General features: G+C 38.5%; 1 protein-coding gene across 9 annotated transcripts in view; it reads left to right on the forward strand.

The window, feature by feature from the left end:
• Positions 1-26,028, forward strand: part of pcbp3 (poly(rC) binding protein 3) — an 81,118-nt gene that overhangs the window by 43,020 nt on the left and 12,070 nt on the right. For 5 of the 9 annotated variants that reach the window (XM_084908839.1, XM_084908841.1, XM_084908837.1 and 2 more), the window contains 7 exons: positions 13,658-13,817; positions 17,615-17,638; positions 17,723-17,755; positions 17,949-18,080; positions 18,716-18,847; positions 20,888-21,016; positions 22,439-22,513. In XM_084908839.1, coding sequence (XP_084764965.1) covers positions 13,743-13,817; positions 17,615-17,638; positions 17,723-17,755; positions 17,949-18,080; positions 18,716-18,847; positions 20,888-21,016; positions 22,439-22,513 — 600 coding nt within the window. In that variant the 5' untranslated portion in view covers positions 13,658-13,742. The remainder of the gene's footprint in view (positions 1-13,657; positions 13,818-17,614; positions 17,639-17,722; positions 17,756-17,948; positions 18,081-18,715; positions 18,848-20,887; positions 21,017-22,438; positions 22,514-26,028) is intronic. The other 4 variants (XM_084908844.1, XM_084908845.1, XM_084908840.1 and 1 more) reach the window with 1 other exon arrangement.

A 26,028-nucleotide genomic window follows, 5' to 3' on the forward strand; every position in this document is an offset into this window, starting at 1 on the left:
GAAAGCCTCCATTTTTGCAGTTCTCACTGCGACGCAAAAACGGCATTTTCAAATTTATCCACTTTGGAGAGCGTTTTCAAAAAACTCAGTTTTCCTTGACCAAAAACGCGTCTCAGTGTGGATGAAGGCCAAAACGGAGAGAAAAAGATGCGTTTTCAAACAAAAATGCATTTACTTTAGCAGTAACTAAAATAACATAACTTTGTAACTCCTCAGGAGTCTGCACAACATAATACAATTGAAACTGAAAAATATTTTCTACCAGAAATGTTGTATTTTGGGTTTGGCCTGTTAACCAGATGCTCAAGGCTTTCTTTTAATACTGCTTATTATAAAACTGCTCTTCCTGTCATATAAAGTGCAACTAACAAGTGTTCCAGTGAGGTCATTTGTTTACACTGAAGTCATATATCGCCAGCTGCGAGTGTCTCCTTCCATGTAGCCTTGCTGCACTTGACTTGAAAGACTTATCTGACATTTCTTTTAACAAAGTTTTTAAAATAAGAGAAAGAAAAAAAATGTATAAAACTCATTATATATAAACAAGGTCAGGAGAGCTTCATTGTCTTGACTGTATTCAATTGCTTTGTGGTGCCTCTGCATACAAGTGTCAAGACCCATTTAGAGGTAGTAAAAAAAAAAAAAAAAACCCAAAAGGCAAAATGGGGACGTGGAGGATGCTGGTTAATGAACAAGATAGTAGAAAGACCAAATGTACTTTTTTGCTCATGGTTCTACCATAGTGGATAAATTACACAGAACACTGTCTATTTTGCATGCAGGGTCCCCCTCGGGATGCTTACAGCACCAGACGTATCTATGATTTACAGACAACGACAACAGCATTATCAGAATGGGGAGAAATTAATAAAAAACAAACATGGGAAAACAATAAGATAAGAGGAAAGTTTGCAAGTGTCCAGAATAGTAATTGGCAAATGCTCGGTCAATCAAAACATATTCTATGAGTTCAACAGAGTCCTACTAAAATGGGTAGTGAACTGGAACCATTCAATTTCAGACTCTCTTAATGCTCCTTCTTTTGCTTGTAGCAATACAGTGACAGTGTGTGCAGCAGGGAATTACTTTATCAAACAGCAAATGCAGCTTTAGTGTGTGGTTTAACAATATGTGCAAGTCAACCCACAATGCAGGCAAACCAAATACTTGGTTAAATGCAGATTAAAGGTCAATCGCAATGTTTTTATTCGTTTTTTTTTCCCCCCAATTATGTCATTATTAAAAGGTAAATTCACAAAATCCGAGATGTGGTACAGAAGTTGATTTTAGCAATAGGCTGACAGAAAGATTTAGCATCCATGTTCGATGGATTTACCAACATGTCACTGAGAATATCCTGGCGCCCACTGCAATTGTTTGCCACCTCCAACCTCCCCCCAGACCCTGAGGGGGACCCTAATCTGGGCCACTCGTGTCTTCTGTCCATATAAAAGAGGACGCTTGTCCATGACGAAATGGACAGGTCTGCTGCGAAACTCATCTGAATCGGGGAGTATTTTCGGGTTACACTACAAATGTGACCTCACCATTTTTGATTCGCCCACATGACCCAACGTCTTGGCCAATGGCTTGGCAGCTTTTTGTCTCGTCTTGGTGGTAGGAAGATATATTATTTCGATTCCGATTGATTCATCTTTTGTTAACAGCTGAGGCGGGGGTCATCTCTTTGGAACTGCGATCAGGTAAATTTATTATTCTATTTAAAGATGATGTCCCATGTGTTTTGATTAAATTTTTGTGGCCAAAGGTGAAGATTTCCTAAAAGTAAACGTCTTATTTAGGATGGCTTTTCTGGAGAAACACAATAAGATCAGACTCTGAATTGCTTTAAATTGATGAGTTGAGATGTTTTATCATGTTAATTTATCCTATAGTTAGTAGAAATTTGGGGTCATGATTAAGGCTAAACTCAACTCTTAGATGGCAGCTTTTCATGTTGAATGCTTAAATGTGACTTCTTGGTGCAGAATGTCTTTCAAGGTGACTGTGCCAATCTTGCACTGTTGGTTACAAATATAATTTCAGTTCATGGTGAACCGGAAAACCTGAATACTATAATTTTTACATAAGCAGGGGAGACATGGTTTTACTGGTAGCAGTGTCTACTTAATCAACCAACGACCCTGTAAGAGACACATGCTCTCCATTAACGATTACTGACACCGTGTACAAAATAAATAATTTCTTTATATATTCTTGGGAAAACTGACAGCTAATCACAACGACGACACATGTTAGCCATCCAAGCTAATCCTAAGAGGCAGAGGAACAATGCAAGCGGCCGCCGGCCTGTGAGTCTAATTTAAGCTGAGATCTTAACCAGGCCGACTGATTGGAGATGACAGGCTACAGCCAGCTTTTGGGGGCAAATGGGGGGGACTGGCTGGATGGTTGCTTACAGACAGAGGTGCAGCAACAAAATGCTCCTCGGCATATGTAAATGCAAATATATTATTCTCTTTCTGCTCTAATATAACTCAATACCCTAAATGCATCAAGGCTGTTGTTTTCTAAGAGACCATTTTGATTTTTTAGAAAGGGCTCTGCTGTGGAGCGAAGGTGCTAATACGCCACAGAAGCTAGCAGTTGATAATTAATCCAAACAAAATGATGACAATTGTTCTTTGAGGTTATTCTTGCAAATGATGTCCCCCGGTAAGCAAAATGCACAAAATTGTTCCACTGATATATATATATATATATATATATATATATATTTGTTTTTAAACACATCACACCCTTTATGTTTGAACTACAGGAGGCAAAAACACCAAGTGATTTCTAAAATACTAAGGGTCGCTTTTCAAAGAGCCTTTTAGTACAGTTACTGACAAAACTGCTTGGGTGAATGTGATTATAAGATTACTGCATGTGATTTATAGAGAGTATTTTTATGAAACTGGATAATCAGAAACTTCTGCTTTCGTTTTAGTAAATGCTTATAAAACAGGCATCACATTTATTTTAATACAAAAAAGTGTATCTCACCAATTTGGTTAAACATTTTACTGTAACTTTTCCTGTTATAGTCCTGAGTTATTTTTGTTCCTAATTCCGTCTGTCCTTGTAGACACAATAAACAGACATCAACAAAGATCAGATGGCATTCAACTCACACTCGTTTATCACCAAAGACCACTATCATTTAGAAATCATGATGATTTGTGTTGGATGTTCGACACTGGAAAATAAAGATACAAATTTAATTTAAAGTAACTGGAAATATCAAGGAATTGAGCAGCATATTTATTTATAGGACTATTTATGGTTATATAATACCATCAATAGCCTTTACCAAAATAGTTTTTTAACCTTTTTATATAGCTTACAGTTCAGTCTCTGTTTTCGGTTGAACATGCTCCATGATTGTTAAAACAGGACAAAAATGATCAGGGCTTTATTATAAATATACACTGAATACAAAACCAATTTGCTATATGGATTTAATCAAGCTTATAGAGTGCAAATTCTAAGAAACACCATTTAAACACCACAAAAAGTTATATTATGACTAATCTAACTTTAAAGTATCTGAGATTACGAAACATTTTAATTAGTACAATTCTACAGTATCATATATTTCTGCATGCAAGTGTCTGTGTGCACATGTAAATAAATAAATTAGGCCTTTAGAGTTTTTCTGTCAAGCTCTATCATTTTTCCATCCGTCATGTTGTTCTTGAAAATCTTGAGTAATTTTTTTTTCCCCCCCATGACGTTCTCTACGCATTCCTTCATTTACTTTCAAAAAGCTTCCACTTTAAAAATCTGCAGCATTCAAGCTTGTATTTTGTTAATTACAGTAGTTGTGGATTAATAACTTAGTGTCATCTGAAAAGAGGCTTTTAGCTGTGCAGTTACTTTGAAGTTAAAACTATAAAAAGAGCAATAAACTGAACAAAACACAAAAACAAAACAATATGTTAAAGGTTTATGCCCATTTAAGGTCTCACAACTCATAATTTACTTTGTGGTTTTTCATTTGACAGGTTATCATTTTTGATTTGGACGTCATTTGTCTTTAACTGAACTATGATTCATATTATGAAAGCAGCTCCAAAAGCCTGCCTGTTAGCGTCATTGAAAATGGTGCGCTTGCGTTAACTGGATGATGGGTTGATTGTTCCTTTGTGTTACATCTAATCTAATTTTATTCGTAAAGCATCATTTCATAAAGAGGTGGTTCAAGGTGTGTTCTTGTCGTCCTTAAAAATTAACACAAGGTCTTTACTTTGCTTTTTAAAAAGACTGTGATTGGTGCACTGATGATAAATGCTATGTCACCTCACTTTGAAAAACCCTAGAACAGGGGTAGGCAACTCCAGGCCTCGAGTGCCAGTGTCCTGCAGGTTTTAGATGTGTCCTTGATCCAACACAGCCGACTCAAATGGCCAAATTACCTCCTCAACATGTCTTGAAGTTCTCCAGAGGCCTGGGAATGAACTAATGATTTGATTCAGGTGTGTTGACACAAGGTGATGTCTAAAACCTGCAGGACACCGGCACTTGAGGCCTGGAGTTGCCTATCCCTGCCCTAGAACATGTAGAATTACCAGGTGACCCAAGCGGTCTAATAGGTGTGTGTACTGAAAGCATGTTTGGTACGTATTTTAAAAAAAAAAAAAAAAAAAAAAAAAAAAAAGCACTTGTTATGTTTGAGATGTTTGTTTGTCAGCAGGTGACAGCCTTCTGATAATTTTCTATACAGTGGAGGTAGTAATCATTTGATCCCCTGCTGAATTTCTAAGTTTGCTCGCTCGTGCCTGAGTGTGTTTCAGCGGGAAATCTACGACTAACCTGACGTGCACCTCCAGAGAAATGAACGCAGCCCGCAGCTATTGTGGTTGTCCTGTTTCACCTGATTCCTCCTGTGCATTTTTTACTACTTTTTCACCTGAGTTTTTGAATTTATGAGCGAGGCAGTTGCAATCGTTGCCTTAATATAATGAATAACAATCATAGCATCAATTTAAAGATTCATAAATGTCTGCAAGCTCTTGGAGCGAGATTGGTGCAACTGTCAGAGAGGATGTTAGGGGCTGTATAATGTATAGATGGAACCATGTATCTTGGATAAAAACTAAAGAATGTGCATTTCTTTGTAAGTGAGCAAAGTTACAAACTGTGGACACTATGGAGCAAAATAAACAAAAACCACTTTAAAACATATAGCCTTCTTACTTTTAGTTCTAAATATATTATGCAAAACGTGTAAAAGACAACCTCAACTGGCTTTCTTTAACAGACATTATGCTGAGTAAAGCTAGCTATCCATGTAGCATGACAGTCTGTTAAAACTGTACAGAACCTGTGACTACCTTTCACAATAACAAGAGACAGAAGTTGAAGAAAAGAGAGCAGAGATGGACCAGAATAAGCTAAATAAAGTGACCAAGTGAGAGCTGTGTAGAGGGATTTTACATGCATGAAAGTATGAACAAAAAAATGAAAGACCTAGGCCATAAACTCATGAGGAAACCATTTACTGAGCTAGGGCTAGGTCTGTTTTCCCAGAGGCCTCTATAGGAGCACGGACGTTTCCCCATCATAGCCAATCAAATAAATGCTGGCTTAAGGCACTTCCATACTGGCTTCTCTTTTCAGACACGAAAGCTAAAACTAGCTGTCAAACTGTAAGTGTTTTTGCAGCTCTGTGCAGGCCAGTCTTAATAGTGACTAATCAAATGAGTCATAAGTTGATTTTGTTTGAAAATAATGTCAACGTCTAAATAAAAAGCATAAAAAACACTGTTAAACACTGTTCCATAGGCCCATGGTAAATATTAAGAGTACACAATTTGCCGTTTTGGGTGTGTGGTCTATTTTATTTTTTTCCAATGACAGCAAATTTATTTGTATCATATATACTCCTGACAGAAGAATGGGGTATTATAAACTCACTCTAAGAGAGCCCACTTATCCAAAAACAATATTAATACTATGATAACACGAAACATCAGAATGCAATGACAAAAATCTATTAGAACCTACACATCACTTTGGTTTTCTCTCAGATATCTTGATTACAACTGTTCCTACACTAGCTGCCTCTGAGCTGTAAGGACAAGAGCAGGATTTCACCTTCCCCCCAACTGAAAAGTGAAACATGTGCCATCATAGCTCAGGGAGAAGTGATATTGTTTTAAAATAAAAATGCACATATTTGCAGACGCTCTGCAGAAACATAATCCTAGCATTGCAGACTGCATATTACTTGCTTACAGAAGAGTTCAAGCTGTCTCTTCTGTACACTTAGGAAATCATGACTTGAATTCAGTAATGCCAATGTCAGAGCATGTCATAGTTTCAGGAAGTCAGGGAAATTGTCAGGAACCCTTTCCTTCCTGACATCTGAGCAGTGTTTGGGAGGGAGGAGTTATTACACCAAACAGGAGTAGAATGGTCCCTTAATGCTCAAAAGCATTACACTGGATTGAGTTGAATAATGTATACAAAAACATTCAAGGTGTTTACAGTGGATTTTTGTGACTATTTTATGAAGGAAGTCTACTGGCCTCATAAAATTATTAACTCTTTTTTTAATGCTAGCTAAGATACAACAGTTACACTTACTCCCTGAACATTAGTCTTCATCCCTCCTATGTACTGATTCTTGAATCAGAGTCTCGCACTACAGACCCCAGTCACATATTTTTACACTTCAAATTTGTTTAGTAAGTTACTAAATTTGGTCTCGTCACTCTCTAGTTTCTGTTCTGTCATTGTCTCTCTTTGCCCTCTTCCACTGGTACCTACTCGGGTTTGGCACTGCTCAGCTTATAGGGTTTTCTATTAGGTAGTAGTACATGGTGCCAGATACTTTTTTTAGTACCTACTTGGCCGGGATTACAAGTGAATCTGAGGCAATCTGAAAATGTGGCATCAACAGATTGCATGCTACCAATTGGCTAGTCAGTGGGTCACTCAATGAGCCATGATGGCGTCTTCTTCATGAAAATCCAAACCGCTAGTTTTTAAACTCGGCAATAAGGGAAATGGCTACACAAAAAACAGTCTGTCAAAAAGCCATACAAAGAGCAGCAGGTAAACTACTGGCTTAAGTTTGGGAAAAGTTCATGGTTTAGGTTCAAACTAGAATTAACCTTATAATAAACCGTAAAAAGGAGTCTTTAGGTTTGACAGAAATAAATACAGAAAATTGGCATGATAAGATCTTTCCCCCCATTTTCACCCATCCTAAGTTTACATTCTGCTTGATTCTGTTCAGATCGCGTGTTTTCTGTTTATACTGTTCCTAACATGTGTGCAGCCTCCTAGTGGACAAACTACGCAATGTCAAAACCCAACATATGTATGGTGTTTCGCTCATCTCTGCTTTTCTTTCCTTCATTTTCATTAATCATTATCGTTTATAAATGCTGATACTGATAGATTGCCAAATAGGTAATAGCAGCCAATAACACTGACCTGCCAGTAAATCAGTCAGGCTGTACATTACTTCATTCTTTGTTATGAGACTGCGCTGAATGAACAGTTTCCCATAGCTGCCAAATACTCTGTCTGTTTTGATAATGCAGTGCTTGCCCTACAGCTTACTGCTTTGGGTGAGAGATGTTACTGCGTTATTTTTTGTGGAGTTTCATTTCAACAGCAGCTAGTTTTTTTCTTCAAGTGTTACTCCATCTCTGCAGCAGAAATGCCACGGGGGTTAAAGCTTGTGTTCATCTGTGTTTGCTGCGTGGCTGTGCTGTAAATGAGCAGCAGAGCTGTTTTTGCTCTAGCCAGGACTAGCTTCCCTGTCATCGGATGTACAGATGTTTGAGGTTGTTCACCACCAGTCCATCTTTTAGATTTTAGACTAATTAACCCTTGCTGGAAAACTTGAAACTGGGGTGTTATTAACTCAGTTAATAATGCCTTCCCTTCTGCAACTGCGCCACATGCTCTGTTCCACCACTTTCCCCTTCACACATATGCACACAGTGACAGCCATGAATAGAAGTCAGGCGACAGAATGAAATTACATTTAGTAGAGATGCTCAAAGAAGTTAAAAGAAAAAGTTTCTATAGTGCTAACTGAGAGGCTGGTTTAGTCAAAATTTAAATTGACAGGTAAGCCAATCCCCAAGAACATCCCTCGAACAAACTGTGCTATAGCAGTTTAGAAAGAAGAAGACAGCAGGCGCAGAGGAAGCAGGAGAAACTGATGTTTTAAAAACAACAACACTGATATGTGAACAGTTTACTATGGGGTCCGATTCACATGTGGACAATTATGTGACACATGACGCTTGTTAACACCTTTGCTGCCACACGCTGTCTGACACCTCTCGACAAAGGCACCGTGATCATTAGACCCAGAGCAAGATGAACACATTTGTGAGCATTTTTCTTTTTTGTACCTTTATTTACACGTCAACACGGTATGTTTTTTTGTTCACAGCTCTCTAGGTGTTGCTAACTGGATAGGAAAAAAAAAACAAAAAACAGCATCACTACGAGGTGCAAAAAGCACAAAGCCCAACGCACCATGTTGGCAGTTTTGTCTGACTCGTTTGTTCTAACACCACAAAATATCACTCTGCAGTTGACCCCGTTTCTCATAGCAACATGTGAAACAGTCATGATAAAGTCTAAGTGTTTGTGCTCATGGATATGAATCCTCTCAGTAGTCAGCACACCTGTTAAGCAAATTTATTTGTATTGCTACATTTTATTATCGTCAGCAGGGACACATCACTCTGGCAAACAGCAAAACAGAGCTTTAAAAGAATTTGCAACTTCTGTTTTTAAAAAATCCAAAAACATTAAGTCGTTTTTAATGAGTAATACCATGTGTACCATTTCAAATTACTGTACCAGCCACACGCATATAGAGGCACATGCTACTAGCAGGTAGCCCCTTGTGTAGCTCTCTGGCTGTGAAACCCCAGGCAAGACCCACATTAGTAGTTACTTGAGTCAGGGAAGGGCAAAGCAAGAAATGCAGTATTAGGAGACGGACCTGGACACCCTACTGATAAACACATGTTTGCTGAAGGTTCCTCTGACTGCACGGAAGCAGGGTAACCCAAAATCCTGCAATGGGACTGTATTGCAAGAAAACTAACAGACAAGCCTACAAGGTTCTGAGCAGGTGTTCACGTAACTGCCCATTTATAAGGCATCAGAAACTGCACCTGCATTTTACATTAGGTGGGCCTCAAGAAGCCTTGAAAGAGGTATAATACTAATGACTAATACTCTGTGACGTCGCTTAGGATAGATGAGGCATCTCAGTACCAAGCAGTAACAACCCAGGGGGGAAATGCAGGGTTACCTCTCTCAGACAAGGTCCCTGTTAGGACAAGAGGCAAGGCTGTAGGACAGAAAAACTAACCATGCTAGTGCAATGGCTGGGCCTGGCTCTTACCACTTATTTCACAACTTTGTGAAATATTCATAATAAACAAATTCTAGTTTCAAAATGCTGTAAGATTATGAACTTACCAGAACATTTTAACTGAAACATCTGTTACCTGTCCTGTACAAGAAGTGATCTCATCTACTTTGATTTTTATTTTAAGATGTGTGACTGGAGGTTTTAAAGAACCCAAAACAAATCATAACATCACCCATGCAAGGAGAGGAAGGGTACCACAAACACCGTGAATGTGATCAAAAATGTCTGATAAATTCAGAATAAAATTTAACGCACAACTAAAACTACAACTACTGAAACACTTAAAAGTTATGTTTACAAGGAAGTGCCAACAAACGGACTTACATTTGTCAACAGAAAAACCCGAAAACGCTATATATCTATAGTTTATAGTTCTAGTTTATTTATTTATATAGCACATTTAATTACAACAGTACGTTGACCAAAGTGCTGTACAAGAATACAAAATACCTAGTAAAATAACTTTGTAGACATTTGTGGTTGTATAATACATTATACAACATCTCAAAACCAAACCATATTTGTAAATGTATAAAGTCCTTTCTACCTATGCAAGAAAGACATTTACACCTTTAAAATGAAAGAAATAACCCGCACAAAGACAAGAAATGTACAATGTATACATAAAGGCAGGTAGGGGGGTTTGCTTTTATAGAGGAATGATTGTAAACTATAAGAGAAAACACAATTTAAATAGTGCTTTGCTGTGTTTACAAGTAAAACTTTAGCGGCAAACAGTCAACACACACGAGGTTGTATATAACACGGAGAATGTAATTACCAAACTGAAAACAGCAGAGGTGGATTGTTTTACTCACGGCATTCAGATGAAGGTCATTCTCTTTGTCCGGGAGAATTACTTGAAGCCCATATTGGTTCATTTTCCTGTTGGATCTGTCTGGGCTCGTCTCGGCCTTCACTCTGTGCCGTTAGCGTGGTTAGCTAGCTGACAGCATTAGCAGCACACTTGATAGTAGTGTGAGTCAGTGTGATGTTGAAGTTGTTGCCTTTAGTTGACTTTGTCGGGGTTTACTACAGCTTCACAATGGCTTCACGTACATTTAGAAGTTTATTATTAAAGGACTGAATCTTACAACCTGGCTGTCTCCATGCAAACCTTTTTGAACACCTTCCTTGGTCTTGCAAAGCTGCTACAGCTCCAGCACAACCTCAGCACACCTGTGGGCAACTCTTTTCCCCGAGGGCCATGCTGGCTAATAAACATTAAGAGAAAGACCCCATTATTTCAACTTTTTTCTTATGAATCTGATATATAATCTCTAAATTTGGTAAAGTTATCCTTTCCCTTTCTAAAAGTGCAAATTATTCCTTGTTAATTGGTGCTCAGAGGTTCCCAAGGTGCTTGGCAGGTAGTTTCTTCCACCTATCTTGCAGAACCTGCCACCTTTTTCCCCTCAGGTTCTTGTGCCTCCACTTCTATTACATCTCATTAATCTTGTGCTGTGCTGAACTCCTATTTTTTTCTGAATATATATTAATCTAAAATTAGACCACTTTTAGCCACAGCAGTTTAATTCATTGCATATCACAGGAGTATCTGTAGATGTGCCACACTTACACCTGCATTCCATAGTTATGCAAAAATTAATGATAAATCCCACTTTTCTGTAGCACAAGTAGGCACAAATATTGGTAGGCTACAACAAAGCAATCTTTATTTCCAAAGATGTATAACAAAAAACAAAAATAACTGACTGGTGTAAGTGTGTTGCATCAAAACAAATTTTGCATTAAAATAATATTTTAATTGATTAACCATAAAGAGTATTTTTATTTATTAAAATATGAACTTTGTTTTCAGTGTACCAGATGGTCATCAGTGCTATTTTTTGGATATAATGAAATATCCATTCTTAACTGATGATCTGACCTGGGGTGGCCTGAAGCTTATCCCAGCTGCCACTGTGCAAGGAAAGGCAGGGTGCACCCACATCACCAGTCAGTCATCGGGCTAACACACTCTAATGAGCATGTTTTTGGACTGTTAGGGACTTATCTTTATTGGATCCCTGTTAAATAATTAAATTCCATTTAAAATGTTTTTGCTTACATATGAGGTCTAAAATGATGAGGTAACTCTGGACCATGTTTATATCAATCAAATTATATTCCTGTCTCATGTCTGTGCCTACCAATCATCCCTCAGCCCTTTGTTTAAAAGCAGTAAAGTTTAGGGATCTTCAATCTTCAGTGGGTTCTAAGCTAGACATATTTTTGGTTCGTGGATGTGATCACTTCAAGGTCCACAGTCTTACTGCTTCTTCTTGTAATCAACTAAACTTTTACCTTTGAACCAAATAAAGCTCAATTTAAGCCTAGGTGGCTAGTCTGACCCGCAGATGTGGGGCTTCCTGGTGACCAGACAAACCGCTCTTTGTGGCTGACTGTATGTGTGGGGTTACTTTCATGCTGCAGAATGAATTTAGAATCAATCTTATGCCTTCCTGGTGATGCAGAGTGATAGACAGGAATCTGCATTTAAAGTTGTCCCCGGCAGATATATTTAAGTTGACCTCTAAAATGTCACTTACATATATCCAGTGTGGATATCAGTATCTGTGGGTTTTGCCCTCGCTTCAGTGCAGTTAGCATGATTTATATTCCTTTTCTCACAATACTCAAACCAACCTCACTAACCAAAATGGGTGGGGAGGGCTGCTGTGCTAATTTTTATATATCTCCTCTTCGTCTTTGTTTTCATAGGATAATATTGTTCCATTTTCTTATATGAGCACAAAAAGTAAACAGTAGCCTAAGGTTGTGTCTGGCTGGAAATTAGAAGCTGTAGCCAAATGAGTCTCCACAAGCAGCAGAAAATAGAGATTGGGGAAGAATCCCCTGGGGCTGCTTGATAAAAATTTAAACCTCAAACTTGCAGGTAATGATAACAGCAGTAACTCAACAGGGTGATTACATCAGATTGCAAACTGTATCTACAGAAGACTTAATATTGACATTTGGATGGTATTGTCTGAGTGAAATGACAATAGCCAAAGGGTTACAGAGCACCACACTAACCACGGGACAGTAGGAAATGTGAAACAGACTGGATTCAGGCTCTGCATCACATCACACATGATATATTGACATTCGTGTAATAAAGGTCATTCTAAACTTGGCAACAGTACAGAAACTTTTCCTTTACTCATTAAAGATTTCTTTGTTATAGACTTTACATAGACTTAACCAGAACACCAAGTCATTTCTTATAACTTTTTAAAACACAAAAAGCAGCTATGACTTTTTGGCACAGCCATCCAAGCATACAGACTGGTCTGTTTGCCTTTGCCTTAACAGCAAAGGCAGAGGAGAGCAAAGTAATTTGACTAACTGTAATAAGGGCACAGGAGGAAGACTTTAATGTCTGAGTCAGAGGAAAAAGCTTTTTAGCAGTGAAGACTTGGAGGATTCTGCAAGTCATCGTGCTGCACCTTCAAGGGAACATTACATATATACAGATAAGGCATTCCTGTAGTCCATGTATTCATTTATTCACCTAGTTTCATCTCAATGGCACGGTCCTCCATCAGAAATGTTGCAAATTATTTTATTCCTGTATTGGTCAGTCTGGTATTTCCAGTATATTCCTAAATAGTTAGTGAATAAGAGCTCAGAAGAATTTTCTCTCTCTCTTCTGATCTGGCCTGCAATTAAAAACAAAACAAGTGATTGCTTTGTTTTTGCGTTTGAATTTTTAACAGAGCAAATAGACGGAGAAAAAAAAATACCCAGGGGGGAGCTGAATGTGATTACATTCGGTTATCGCTTGATCTTCTCAACACAATTACGTGTCATTCATGAAACAAATATTGAGCAGGCAGCTCATAAATGTGTTGCTTAGCCACGCTGTAGTCGAATGGGCTCTGCACTTTGGATTTTTAGCCTAAAGTCATCACTTATTTTTAATTTAGGCATTTGTGGTTAATATACCCCAGAAAACAAGTGTGTTATTTGGTGCTGTAGATACGAGGAGTGTGCAGTGTCACAAACTAATGAACCACTGAACATTAGTTAAAATCGCTGAAAGCTTTATGTTGTGTCAAAGCAGTCTGTAGATTAATGGCTTTAGAAACTATTTTGTGTGTCATACAGCAGAAATATGATTCAGTTACCGCATCCGCATCTGCCTTCTTGGACGTTGGACGTTGATATCATCTGCTGGTTGTGAACACACCGACTGTGTTCGCTTATGTGTGATGTTGTGTTTTGTAGGTGACTGGCTGGCTGGAATACCACCGCACTCCTTCTCCTTCTGAGGACATCCTACTGCTGGACCACCAGTTTTTCCTCCCCCAGCATGGAGCCCACAAAAGTCCAGTCAGAGGGTGGCCTCAATGTCACCCTGACCATCCGCCTCCTCATGCATGGAAAAGTAAGTGAGCACAGTGATTGAGTGAGTGCTATATTGACTGTTAGGAAGGCTGAAAAGTGAGAGACATGCAGAGGGATTTATTTCTTCATTTCAAGATCCTTTCAGTGATGAATCAGGTGCCAGTTTTTACATGGCCTCTCTTCCTAAACCTTTCATCTGATTTTAATGAAGTTGTATTCAGATAAATTGGAATTGTACAAATTGTGCAATTAAATTAACTTTCAAATCGTTTCTCTGTTTGTCCTTTTAACCTCAACTCTGACCTTAGATCTAACCGTCCTAGTAGCAGGACATCTGTAAATTAAAAAATTTCATTATATGTCACAACCTGCTGTAATTCATAGGACTTGCATCATAGTGGTGCCTTAGATTTTTAAATAATTAAATTAAGTAAGTTGGTTTGTGGAGACATCTGTAGACGTATACCAAAACATCTATATGTCACAATATTCAGAATAGTTGATGAAAAAGAGAGAAATTACAAAATATTTTTAATTGTTTACCACACTTAGTTCCACTTTACTGTCAAGGTGTGTGCTGTGGCAGGCGGCAGGCAGGATGTAGGACCCAAACGCAGGACTCATACATGGAATGAGAAAACTTTCCACAAAAATAAATTTCACAACAAACAAACCAAATCCTCAAACAAGAAAACTAAACTGGACACTAGAAAATAAGAAACAAACCACAGACTGAGAACTAGAGTTTCTTCAGGAACACAAAGGCAGAAACACAGCACGGTGAGGGCACAACACAACAAAGCGCAAATGGAACACAGGGCTTAAATACACAGTCAAGACAACGAGAGGATGGTGAACAGGTGGGAACACATCTGGGACAAATGAGACATAACAAGACGAATGAAGCAAAGCAGAGTACCTTGGCAAAGGACACAGACTGTCAAAGTAAAACAGGAAGCATGACACAGAGATACAGACTTGAAACTGAGACATAGAAACATGACAGACTCTGGAACAGCGGGAACATGAAGCACAGAGACAAAAGTAACAAGACGTGGGACACAGGGAAGACATAAAGACAGAAAACTAAGACTAAGCATATAACACACAGAGAACAGAACAGAACAGAAACCTAGAAACCAGGAACTGTAAATATAATACAAAACAGAAAACCATCATTCAAAGAGTATAACTTAACCCAAAAAACACAAACACTGGGTCACCAGACCCAGTGCCTTGACATTTACTATTAGTTCTTTGTGACTAATATTCTCCATAAAGTACCAACAACAGCACAAAAATAAACAATTGTAGCCCACAGACAAGTGGTTCCATATACTGTTGATACTGCTAACATGTAGACGTGGGTTTAAAAAACTCCTACTAACTCCTACTCCTACTAAACTCCGCCTACTAACCAACAGGGGCTAAAAAAAATCCTGCTAACGTGAACTACCGAAAGCCACCAAATGGTAAACAAAAAAAGTACTTTAAATGTTAAAAAGTAGAGAACTATTGTATATTAGCATCCTGGAGGCCTAGGGGTTGAGGTATTGAGTAGCATCAACATTCAAGTCCAGATAGCCATCTTTGTTGTTTGTAATTACCAGTCTCCTTCCTCCTTCAGTTCCGTTCATCCATCTACTTGTCTAATAAAGGCCCAAAGTGCTTGAAAAATGACTGGTGGGCATTGAGTTTGAAAGATGCTTAGGAAGTGCCAATAAAATCTGCAATTTGTCCCATTATGGAAACCGTTAGAGCCAACAATAGCTTTGCTTTGACAACAGTCTAGATCAGCTTCACTGAAAGTACAACAGCAGCATATGCTGTTTCCACTTACTGTACACAGCATTAACTCATATTATGTAAGATCAACAAAATAAGCTAATGGCAGCAGATGTATTTTGCCTTCCCACACCAAAGTCCAGCTTCGCTCTACTTTTACCTTTCTTTACCGTGGGGTTATGTAAGCAAGCCTCACTGAGGTTCAAAGGCCTTTGGAGACTTCAGGCCTTTAAGACTGAAAATCTCCTGCTTTGTGTTTCTCTGCTGCTGACTCAGCTCAGCGTGTTCGTGTTCGCCCTTAGTATTTTCAGATTTCCCAGGGCATGGTGTATAATGTATTAATGGGCACCAACTTTTTAGCAGTTCTTATTTTTTTAGACACGTGTACCATCCTCACTCCTTTCTACTCTTTAAGTGGCCATCAGAATTAGTTTGTGTTCACCTGGTTTTATAAAGAATGCTGTATTATCATGGCTCTTGCTTTCCATCCCCCACCTCTTGTGCTTTACTTTGTAAATAATATCTGTATGCAACGACCATTACTTTCTGGTCAGTGTAGAGTTTGTAAAAAAGCAGATTTCTTCTTGTCTAGAACTGTATGAACGTTACATAACAGCAGCTCAGTTACAAGTTTGCTTCAAGCTAGGCAGCTAGAAAACCCGCAGCACACATGCGTAGCTGATAATGCTGGTAGATTCTGCAGGACAAAGAATGAAGCTCACATCTTCTCCTTGCCTGGTGTGCCAAGCAGCCTGTGAATGGCCGTGCAGGTCAGCCTGCATGACTGCTCATGTAATCGCTTTAAAAGCCAGTGACCCTGTGACTGTTTGAATAACCCCACATCCTGGCAGGGACATAACCACAGCAGCCACAAGGGAGGATTTTGGCAGGATTACCCACGTCCTTTCTCCACAGCAGTGAAGCCCTCAAATTGAGAAACCATTGGGTTACATTGGGTATTGGAGCATTTTCATCATTATCTATTGAGGGCAGGCAACCCTCCAGCATCCTGTTACACTTTCAAATGACTTTTTCCCCCTTTTGTGATGCCCAGAAAAGAGTTTTTGGTAGGCTCATCTCTGTGTCCCTGAAGCTGGAGTGGAGTGGCACAGGTGCCATTCTCCTTTCTCCCTCTGAGAAGAAGTTTATATGAGTATAAGTCATTCAAGAAGCTTGCACCTCAGCCATGTTTGCAATTCCAGGCAGTTATTACGAGATAACGTGACCAAACACACATCTAAAAGAATTGGAAGAGACATCAAATGTATTTCAGTTGTTAGTGGGACAATATAGGAAGACGGATAAAGAATCACCCCTCAAATATGATTAAAAAAAGGCTTTGATGATGAGCTGGTGACTTAGCCTGAAAATATGGTTTAAACCTTTTTTCCCCTGCAGGTTATACTTGTATTAAATGTAGGAAAAGTTCCACTTCATTACAACCACATGAATGAATGCAATTGTAATTTGATTTACTTTAAGCTAAGAAAAACAATATAGTTAATGAAACAGGGCTGGATGGGTAATCTACTGCACTTCTGGGACAATGAGTCAATGCAACGGCCCTACAAGCACCGACAGCAGCTCATTGGTTCATTTGGTTTAGAGCTGGCACTGACCATTACAACTGAAACTTGTTTTGTTTATGAGTATATTGTTAGAAAGTTAGTTTTGGAGTGTAATTTAATGTAGCACTTGATAAATATAAATGATTCTTATAGGGTAGAACCTGGCACTGTGAACTGCAACTGCCTGCAGCTTTAACGTCACAGTAGACGTAACCCTCACACATTCTGAGGAGAGGTCGGGGAGTGTTGATGCTTGCAGCCAGCGCTGCTTCTGTGCCCTTTACCAGCTGCGCCACACCAGACCCATAAAGAGTGATTCAACAAGCATGGAAAGTCTGACCCTGAACATGCCTGTCTTCATGTCTTGGCACAGTTTTTACATCCTGTTCAGTAAAAACAGAAGCAAACAATTGAAAAGTACACATTCAAACAAATAAATATGTTTATTTTCTTCACTTTTTCTTGTTGTGTTTTCATGTTACAGGAGGTTGGAAGTATAATTGGAAAGGTATGTATTTTCATCAGATTACTCATTTTCATGATTATGGAAAGATTCTGATTTACTTTGATGTACAAATGTACTTTTTTTCAGAAAGGAGAAACAGTAAAAAAGATGCGAGAAGAGGTGAGTTTGAATATAGAAAAAAATTAGCAAAAATATTTATTACCCTCCCGCCCATCGCACCCCCCCAGCAAGTCACTAAAGATCACAATGAAATACCAGGCGAAGTTAACTTTGTAATGCATGATTCAAATTTGCTCAGGATCTGTTTGAATAATTAAGGTTTCTTATCACCGCCACTGAAAATGAAAAGTAGTTGCTGGTCTTCCAGAGTGGAGCGCGAATCAATATTTCTGAGGGCAACTGTCCAGAGAGGATTGTTACCATCACCGGACCAACGGACACCATCTTCAAGGCTTTTGCTATGATCGCCTACAAATTTGAGGAGGTATGATCAGTCTGCACACAATCAAAACATACTCATTTTGTATTTCAATTCACCTTTTGCTCCTGTGGTAGTTCCAGACATTCAGCTTTCTTTATGTACACACAGTTTTCCTGCAAGCGTGGATTTCTCGCTTTGAGATAAAGATCTGTCTGCAAACACAATCTCAGTGTTTGTATTTAGATAAAACCAAGCCAGACTCATATACATACATATATACAGTACACCTGCAAAGGGAACCTGTATCACTGAACAGTATGAGGTGAATTTTCAGCTATCTTTCTGCTGATGTTGTCTTTGATGTGTCTCCTCTTGCTGGTGCTGTGTAAGTACTGTGACTGGAACTTGTAAGAGGAGACTGACTGCTGAGTTCTCGGTGATCTGTGTAAAATGTGCCGTGCCAATAGGCTGGGTGTTTACAGGAGGGCGCATTCAGCGAGCGGAGGAGATGAAAATACTCAAGGAAAATTTAAAACAAGTGTGTTTTTGCAGGTCATTTTGCACCACCTTTGAAGTCTGGAAATTTATTTGGACATTCATTACCAAGACTGTTAACATCACGAACGTCTCGGTGTCACATCAAGAAAACATTACCCTTACAAGATAAAATACTTGCTACTTTTGTTGTTGTTTTCCAGGACATAATCAATTCCATGAGCAACAGTCCAGCAACCAGCAAGCCTCCTGTCACCTTAAGACTTGTTGTGCCAGCCAGTCAGTGTGGCTCCCTCATAGGGAAAGGAGGCTCCAAGATCAAAGAAATGAGAGAGGTGTGTGAAACATTTTTCTGAACGACCTACTAATTATGTTAATAATGTTTATCCTGTTTTTTTTTTAAAGACAAACAGAACATTTACAGACAAATAGTTTTATTTTACGAGCTTACATTCTTCATGAGTAAATAAATATTAGATATTTGAAAATTAATGAATAGTTTAACTAAACTGTGTCATTTTTCCTAAATAATTAACTGTAGGCTTGTTTTTATTTGATTATGTGTTACTTAATAAATTATTAATGAAATATCTGGAACGTTCAGCAGCAGTTATGACCCTGCAGCTACAGGACATTTAGCGAGTTCAGCTGTTCTTTTAAAAAACAGGACAACATTTCAGGCCTTAATGCTAGAAAGCCTCAGAAGAGGAGATACAGTATGACAGGCAGCTGAGCAGGACTCAAAGTTTGGATGATGCCATCTTGCGGTATATACCTTCACAAGGCCATCATAGCACCATCTGCACAGTATCGCTATAAAAATTTGTTAAGACATGTCACTAAACCAGAAAATTGCCCACCCCCTGTTGCTGGTGCTTGAGGCAAAGTCAGTGCATTTTGTATTCTGGGTGGCAGGAACATTTATTTACTTCAGTCTGGATCAAAGTGTTGGACCGACCAAATACCACTGCTATCGCTAGAGCCACACTGCTAGTTTGTCTAAAAAATAAGTAAATAATGAATAAAATATCAACAAACCTTTAAAAATGCCAGGTGTCAGTACAGGGAAGCAAATGACATTTGCTGTTAACTCATTTAAGTTGTGCTATACAGTTCCCTATGTACAAGCCAGACGTTTTGTGCAGGTCCAACTTTTAACTGTGTGTTTAATGGATTCTCTATTGCATTACAAAAACTGTCACGAGTCTTTAGATACAAAACTAATGTGATTTTAAACTCAGACGTCTTAATTGTGCTGTGGCTCGTCTGCTCTGTCTGAGCTGCAGGATTTTAATTACAGTCAACTGCCGTAGTGCCACGCCTCAGTTTATCCACTGCCTGAAAAAGCACTGTTTTAGCGCCTCTCCCTTTAAGCCACCTCTGCTTTTAAGCCAAATTTCTTCTGATTGGCTTCCCCTCACAAACAGAATGCTTAAAAATCAGGTGGGCGGGGCTTCTGTGCTCACAGCCAGGCTATTTTAGGGACTTCTGCTCGCTGAGATGTCTTACATATCAAAGAATGGAAAACACTGAAAAACTGTGAAGTATGAGCTTTTGACCCACAGGAAACTTTGATCCTACTCTTTGATCCAGTGATGGATACTCAGATTAGTTTATATATGACAAAAAAAAAGCTATTATAAAAGTTTGAACCATTTTATGTATTTTACAGTTTTGCACAAGTGTCATTAATTCACAGTCAGTATCATGAACACTAGCATTTAATAGCATATCAAAGCTACATTACAAAGCTACTACAAGTTATCTCTGTACAGATTTGTGTTAGAAATAATTTGTGGAGAGAGATGTAAATTTTAACATCCAATTATCCAAAAATAGCAACTTTTTTGGCAGTGGTTTTAAAAGTGGTGCAATTAGAGATAATTATGAATAGCTGGTGGACACTAATGGTGGAGCAGTGCATCCAAAAAGTCTCCGAAATGCGTCAGCGGTAGTCTATGCTTGTTCCCCAGTGACGTAGCAGACACTACACAGTAGCTGAATGAGTGAGTGGGTGAAGTGTGGGAGGATGCATCATTATTGCCTTTTTGATGGAAGCTGAAAAAAAGAAGACGTGGAGACAAAATACAGCCATGAAGGCAACATGTTTTGACCCCAGGTGGATATGTGGCAATTGAAGGCGATAGTAAAGGAAAAGCTAAACATCCAAATTGCCATGGTGCTCTTATAGAGACTGAAACGGAGTCTATCATACAGCCTGCACATTGAGTACTTGAAGTACCTTTCAATTTTAATTTCCCTGCCAAAGTAAGTGCCTGTACTCTTGAGAGAAATGCAAAGCACAGCCTGAATGTGTTACAAATGAATTTCTGTCAACATCATCAAGCCCCTCAGAGTCCCTTCCTCTGCTCCAGTCCACAGGGGCCCAGGTCCAGGTAGCAGGCGACATGCTGCCCAACTCCACAGAACGTGCAGTGACAATCTCTGGGACCCCAGAAGCCATCATCCAGTGTGTCAGACAGATCTGTGTGGTTATGCTGGAGGTAAAGTATGTACAGATTTAGCAAAACGACTCTAGTTTAAGTGCCAATATGACTTACTATACAGTCTCAGAGAAATGTATTGAACAGACAGAGTGTGCGTTGCATTGCACTTCTGGCTAGGCCTATAGCGTGCCTCTTTAAGAATTTATATTTAGTGCTTGTGCTTGTAAAGCACATTTTCTAAGAAATTGATTTTTGAATGGTCAGAACCACCTAGCAATTGTTGTCCATAAATGTCAACTTGACAGGCAACCGGCTCGTGCTATTAAGGTGCCGAGAAGGGTCTACATGCATACATTTTCTATTATGCTGAAAGTGAGAAATTGTTTGCAGCATAGCAAAACAGACTGCAATTTAAATCATTCTGATGCAATTTAGAGGGAGAAATCTGTAATTATCGATCATTTTTGTGCATTAGTATCCAACTGAACTGTCAGGGAAACAGTAACACTATTACTTTGTCTGGATATTGTATCTGAAGTGGATACTCCTGCTGCTGCAGCACAGCAACTACAGTGGAAATTTGATTAAGCCCTTTCCCCCGTCTTGAATAGTCTTGTTGCTGATGCATGGCATGAATCAATAACTTGGTGTCATTATAGTAAGTTCGCAAACTGGAAATCCCCTTCCTTCTCATTCCTCATGGCTCAGAAAAAATAAGGTGATGCATTTACACAGCAGTGCATGAAGACTAAAGACATTTTCTTTGTGAAAACTATAACGTTTCTCTCAGCAAGACACTTTATTGCCTCAGAATAATTCCTCTGCTTTTCTGCAGTAAAGCACTTTGGAAAATATGATTATATATGTGAATTGATAAGTGGGTGGATGCAATCCCGCTTCATATGCATTACAGTGCACACAGTGATACACCAAGTCAAAAAAATATTACAGTATTTTACAGAACTGTTCACTCTCTGTTTTTTCTTTTCTAGGTTTTATTAACAAAAAAAAAAAGAAAAAAAAGAGCACATCAGTACCACTAAATATACACATTAAATAAGAAGCTACAACCACCATTTAGCTAGTGTAGCTTAGCATAACAACTCTAAAGACAGGGAACAAAAGCTAACAAGAGGTAACAAAACAGAAACTAGCATCACCTTGTAGCCACTTTTGCTAAAATAATGGAGTTTACTTGCTATATGTGGGACTAGGTTTTGGGAAAATTTCCTTGGTACAATAATGAACTGATTTTAATATTTTCACTTAGCATGCTCTGTTACCTTCAGACAAATTGTGGCAAGCATCCTGCTCAGCTAATTGGCATCTTTAGCTTTATAATTTGCTCATCTTTAAACTAGTTTCCGTTCATTGTTGAGTAAAAAAAAAGTAAAACAATTCTTGTGCAGATGTGAGTTTGACGCGCTTACATTTGCAATTATCCTGCTTTAGACTAACTCTGACTTTCCTTTTTCCTAGTCCCCACCAAAAGGTGCCACTATCCCTTACCGCCCAAAGCCCACCTCCACCCCTGTCATTTTTTCTGGTGGCCAGGTAAGTGCTGAACTAGATTTAGCTTGTTAGTTTGTGCCTACAGCCAACTTGAGGCTTTTGCTGCAGCATCAGCATCACTGCCTCTTTAGTGCAAGCTTCTGTTAACTTTTATTCGCACACTTGCAATTTCTGCAACTCTGTCTCCTAAAAATAAATTTTATATAAGACTAAACTATATTATTTAGCAGATTTAGGTGCAGCATATTAGCTTGTTGTATCGTATTTTTTAAATGACATTTAGAAACTTGTAAGGATGTGGTTGGGGTGAATGACTGATGTACAAATCGTTCAATTTTCACGTTTTAGGCTGGAATAAATGGAAAGCAGTAGATGAGAGAGCACTTCTTAAATGTAATTAAACCTACTCTGTCATAAGACACAATTAAGTACTTTTATATTGATCAACTACTACTGTGTTAAACTACCTAATAATTGTTCCTTTTGCATAGAAAAGAGAGAAATTGGTTCTGACAAGGATGATTGTCACAAAAATTCCAGCATTAGTTGTTTTATATTGGGGGAGTGGCTTCAGTAAAAATAGGAGTTTTATTCCTGTAGTAATTTCTATCTGGTTGCTTGGCTTTTGTAGCAGTAGGAACCTCTCAGTCAGAACTAGCACTGTTACCATGAAATGAATGTGGCTTATATTTGACTGACATATTTAAATGATCTTGCATTTGTGCAAATGATAAATGCTCAATTTTATTAGTTTGATTAGGTGCACCTAGCTGGTACCCAGTTGGACCACTTGTTGGTGTCAGAACTGCCTTATTTAATGTCTTGAATTCAACAAGGTTACTGGAGACATTCCTCAGAGATTTTGGTCCACATTGACACGATAGCATCAGTTATTGCAGATTCTTCTCCAACACATCCATGATGTGAACCTCCTGTTCCATCACACCCCACATGTGCTCAATTGGATCGGGACTGTGGATGTCAATTGCGTAGCCAATTCACTGACATATTCAAAAAACATTTTGAGTTGGCTTGAGTTTTATCACGTGGTGTGGTATCCTGCTGAAAGCAGGCTGGGGTGTTTAGAATCAGAATCAGAAAGGGTTTTATTGCCAAATGTTGAGCAGGTTTACAACATTAGGAAATTGCTGCGGTACTTAGTGCAAACATGCTGTCATATAACGCTTAAATAGACATAAAAAATAAGAATTAAAACCAGCCTTACTGGCTACTAAGGGGCCTAAAGTGTGCCAGAAATGTCCTCCGCACCATTATACCACGAACAGCAAAAGAAGTGTTGATACAGTGCAGGATGGAACCATGTTTCCATTTTGCTAATCTGAAATTCTGACCCCACCAACTGAAAGTCAAAGCAGAAATCTGGACTTGTTGAGCCCAGCAATGTTTTCCCAATCTTATGTTGTTCAGTTTTGATAAATCTATGTGAATTGTAGCCTCGGCTTCCTGTTTTTTAGTTGACAGGAATGGCACGCTGCCTGCTGCTGTAACCCATCTGCTTTAAGGTTCATGCTATGTATTCAGAGATGATCCTCTCCATACCTTGGTTGTTACAAGTAGTTATTTAAGCTACTGTGACTTTACTGTTAACTTTGAAGTAATCTGGCCAGTCTTTTCTCCTCCATTTTCACTCATCTAACTGCTGCTCTCTGGATACTTTCTCTTTTTTGGACTCCGGAAACCCTTAGAGATAGTTCTGTGGGAAAGCCCTAGCCAATCAGCAGTTTCTGAAATACTCAGACCAGCCTGCCTGGCACCAACAACCATTCCACATTCAGATTCACTGGTCTTGACCATGTCTACATGCCTAAGTGCATTGAGTTGTTGCCATGTGAATTTTCCGATTTAATATATGTATTAACAAGCAGCTGGTGTACCTAACAGGTGTACCTAAAAAAAGTGGCTGGTGAGTGCATTTTGGCTGGACAGTCATTGTTGTTTGAGTGCACCGGATAGTGAAAGAGGGAAGCAGGGACGGTAGCGGCACCATAATGTGTGAATCAGTAACAATGGCATTAATGTCAACAAGAATGCTGGGTGCATACTAATGTCTGTCCAGCCATATCCATAAGTTAATTGCAGATTTGGACTAAAAGCTGTTGAATGGATTTGAAAACTTAGCAAACAAGAGATACGCTGGAGGAACAGAGCACATAAGAACTTGTAATGACTCCAATTTTCCTTTTGTCTGGGAATAATCATCATCACTGGGTGTTAAATGGAAAAAAACCCCACATCTGAAGCCTTTAGAAAACAACTTACACGAGTCTGATTTAGAAAAAAACAAAACAAAAAAACATGCACAGACAGAAATGCAAAAACATCTGTCCAAAATAAGGTAATTCAGTTGACTAATATGCTATGTTTAACATTAGTATATACATACACAGTCTAGACTGGGATTTGAATGATTACTCACCTGAGACTGAGGCAGCTATTTTGTTTATACAGTTGAATCCATGAATTAAAGATGAAACAGGAGAACCAAAAATAAGGAGTCATAAAGCAGCACCAAGTTGCATTGGCAGCCATCAGCAAATGTGCTTTATGGACATTATGAAACATTTTCTGCCAGTCATCGGATATATTTTATTGTATTTTTGGACTTCCAAGACTTGGATGTCATTGCACTTCATCTACATATAATAAGCCTTTTCTGATACTGCTTTGAATATGCTAACACTTAAGTGGATCATCAATTAATGTTAGTTAATGTCATTGCTAATGATGCATAAGATTAAGTGAATCATCACTTTAATGTCATTACTACCAGAAACACATACCAAAATTCATAATCGGTATTATATGTAATATATACATTATATATAGTACATAGACAGATAATAAGGAAAAGCAATATTCAGTTGTGGTCAGAAGTTTACATATATTCATCCTGGGCATGAAGGTCAAGGTTATTTTGTGTTTTTAATGATTTTTTTTTTAACTGTTTTTCATCCAGTGTGGAATGATTGTACAGTATATATCTTTAATGACGTTTTAATTGAATGTAAGTTTGAAACAGGGTCAAAAATATTTACACTGGGTCAAATATATAACTACACCACTAACTAATATTTGGTTAAATATTAGTGGAAGTTGCACATCAGCTAGACACTTTTGGAAGCCATGAGCAAGTTTCTGACATAATGTTAAACTGAGGTAACGTTTAAGGTGAAGGTAGTCCTCCTTTATTGTTTCATCCACTTTGTGGAATGCACCACTACCAAAAGTAGAAACACTGTTCCAGAGCATGATCCCATCATAGGTTTGAAAGCCTCACCTTTACTCCTCCAAACATAAAACTTTTCTCCAGATGGCATTTGACTTGCCCATATGGGTTCAATTGAGCTTAAATGTGTTGATTTTTGAGCAGGGGATTGTTGCTTGGTCAACTTGGAACATCCTTGATCTTGGAATCTGTAGGTCTTTAAGGAATGGCTTTAAAAGACCTTCACCTGTCAATCAAATCATTTTTATTCTGGCAAAAAGAAACTATGAGTTGTAGGCAGCAACTCATTAACAAGTTAAAAGGCATTGTA

Source organism: Perissodus microlepis, chromosome 16 (genome assembly GCF_051167445.1).
Source record: "Perissodus microlepis isolate ML-2025 ecotype Zambia chromosome 16, ASM5116744v1, whole genome shotgun sequence".
Lineage (NCBI taxonomy): Eukaryota > Metazoa > Chordata > Actinopteri > Cichliformes > Cichlidae > Perissodus > Perissodus microlepis.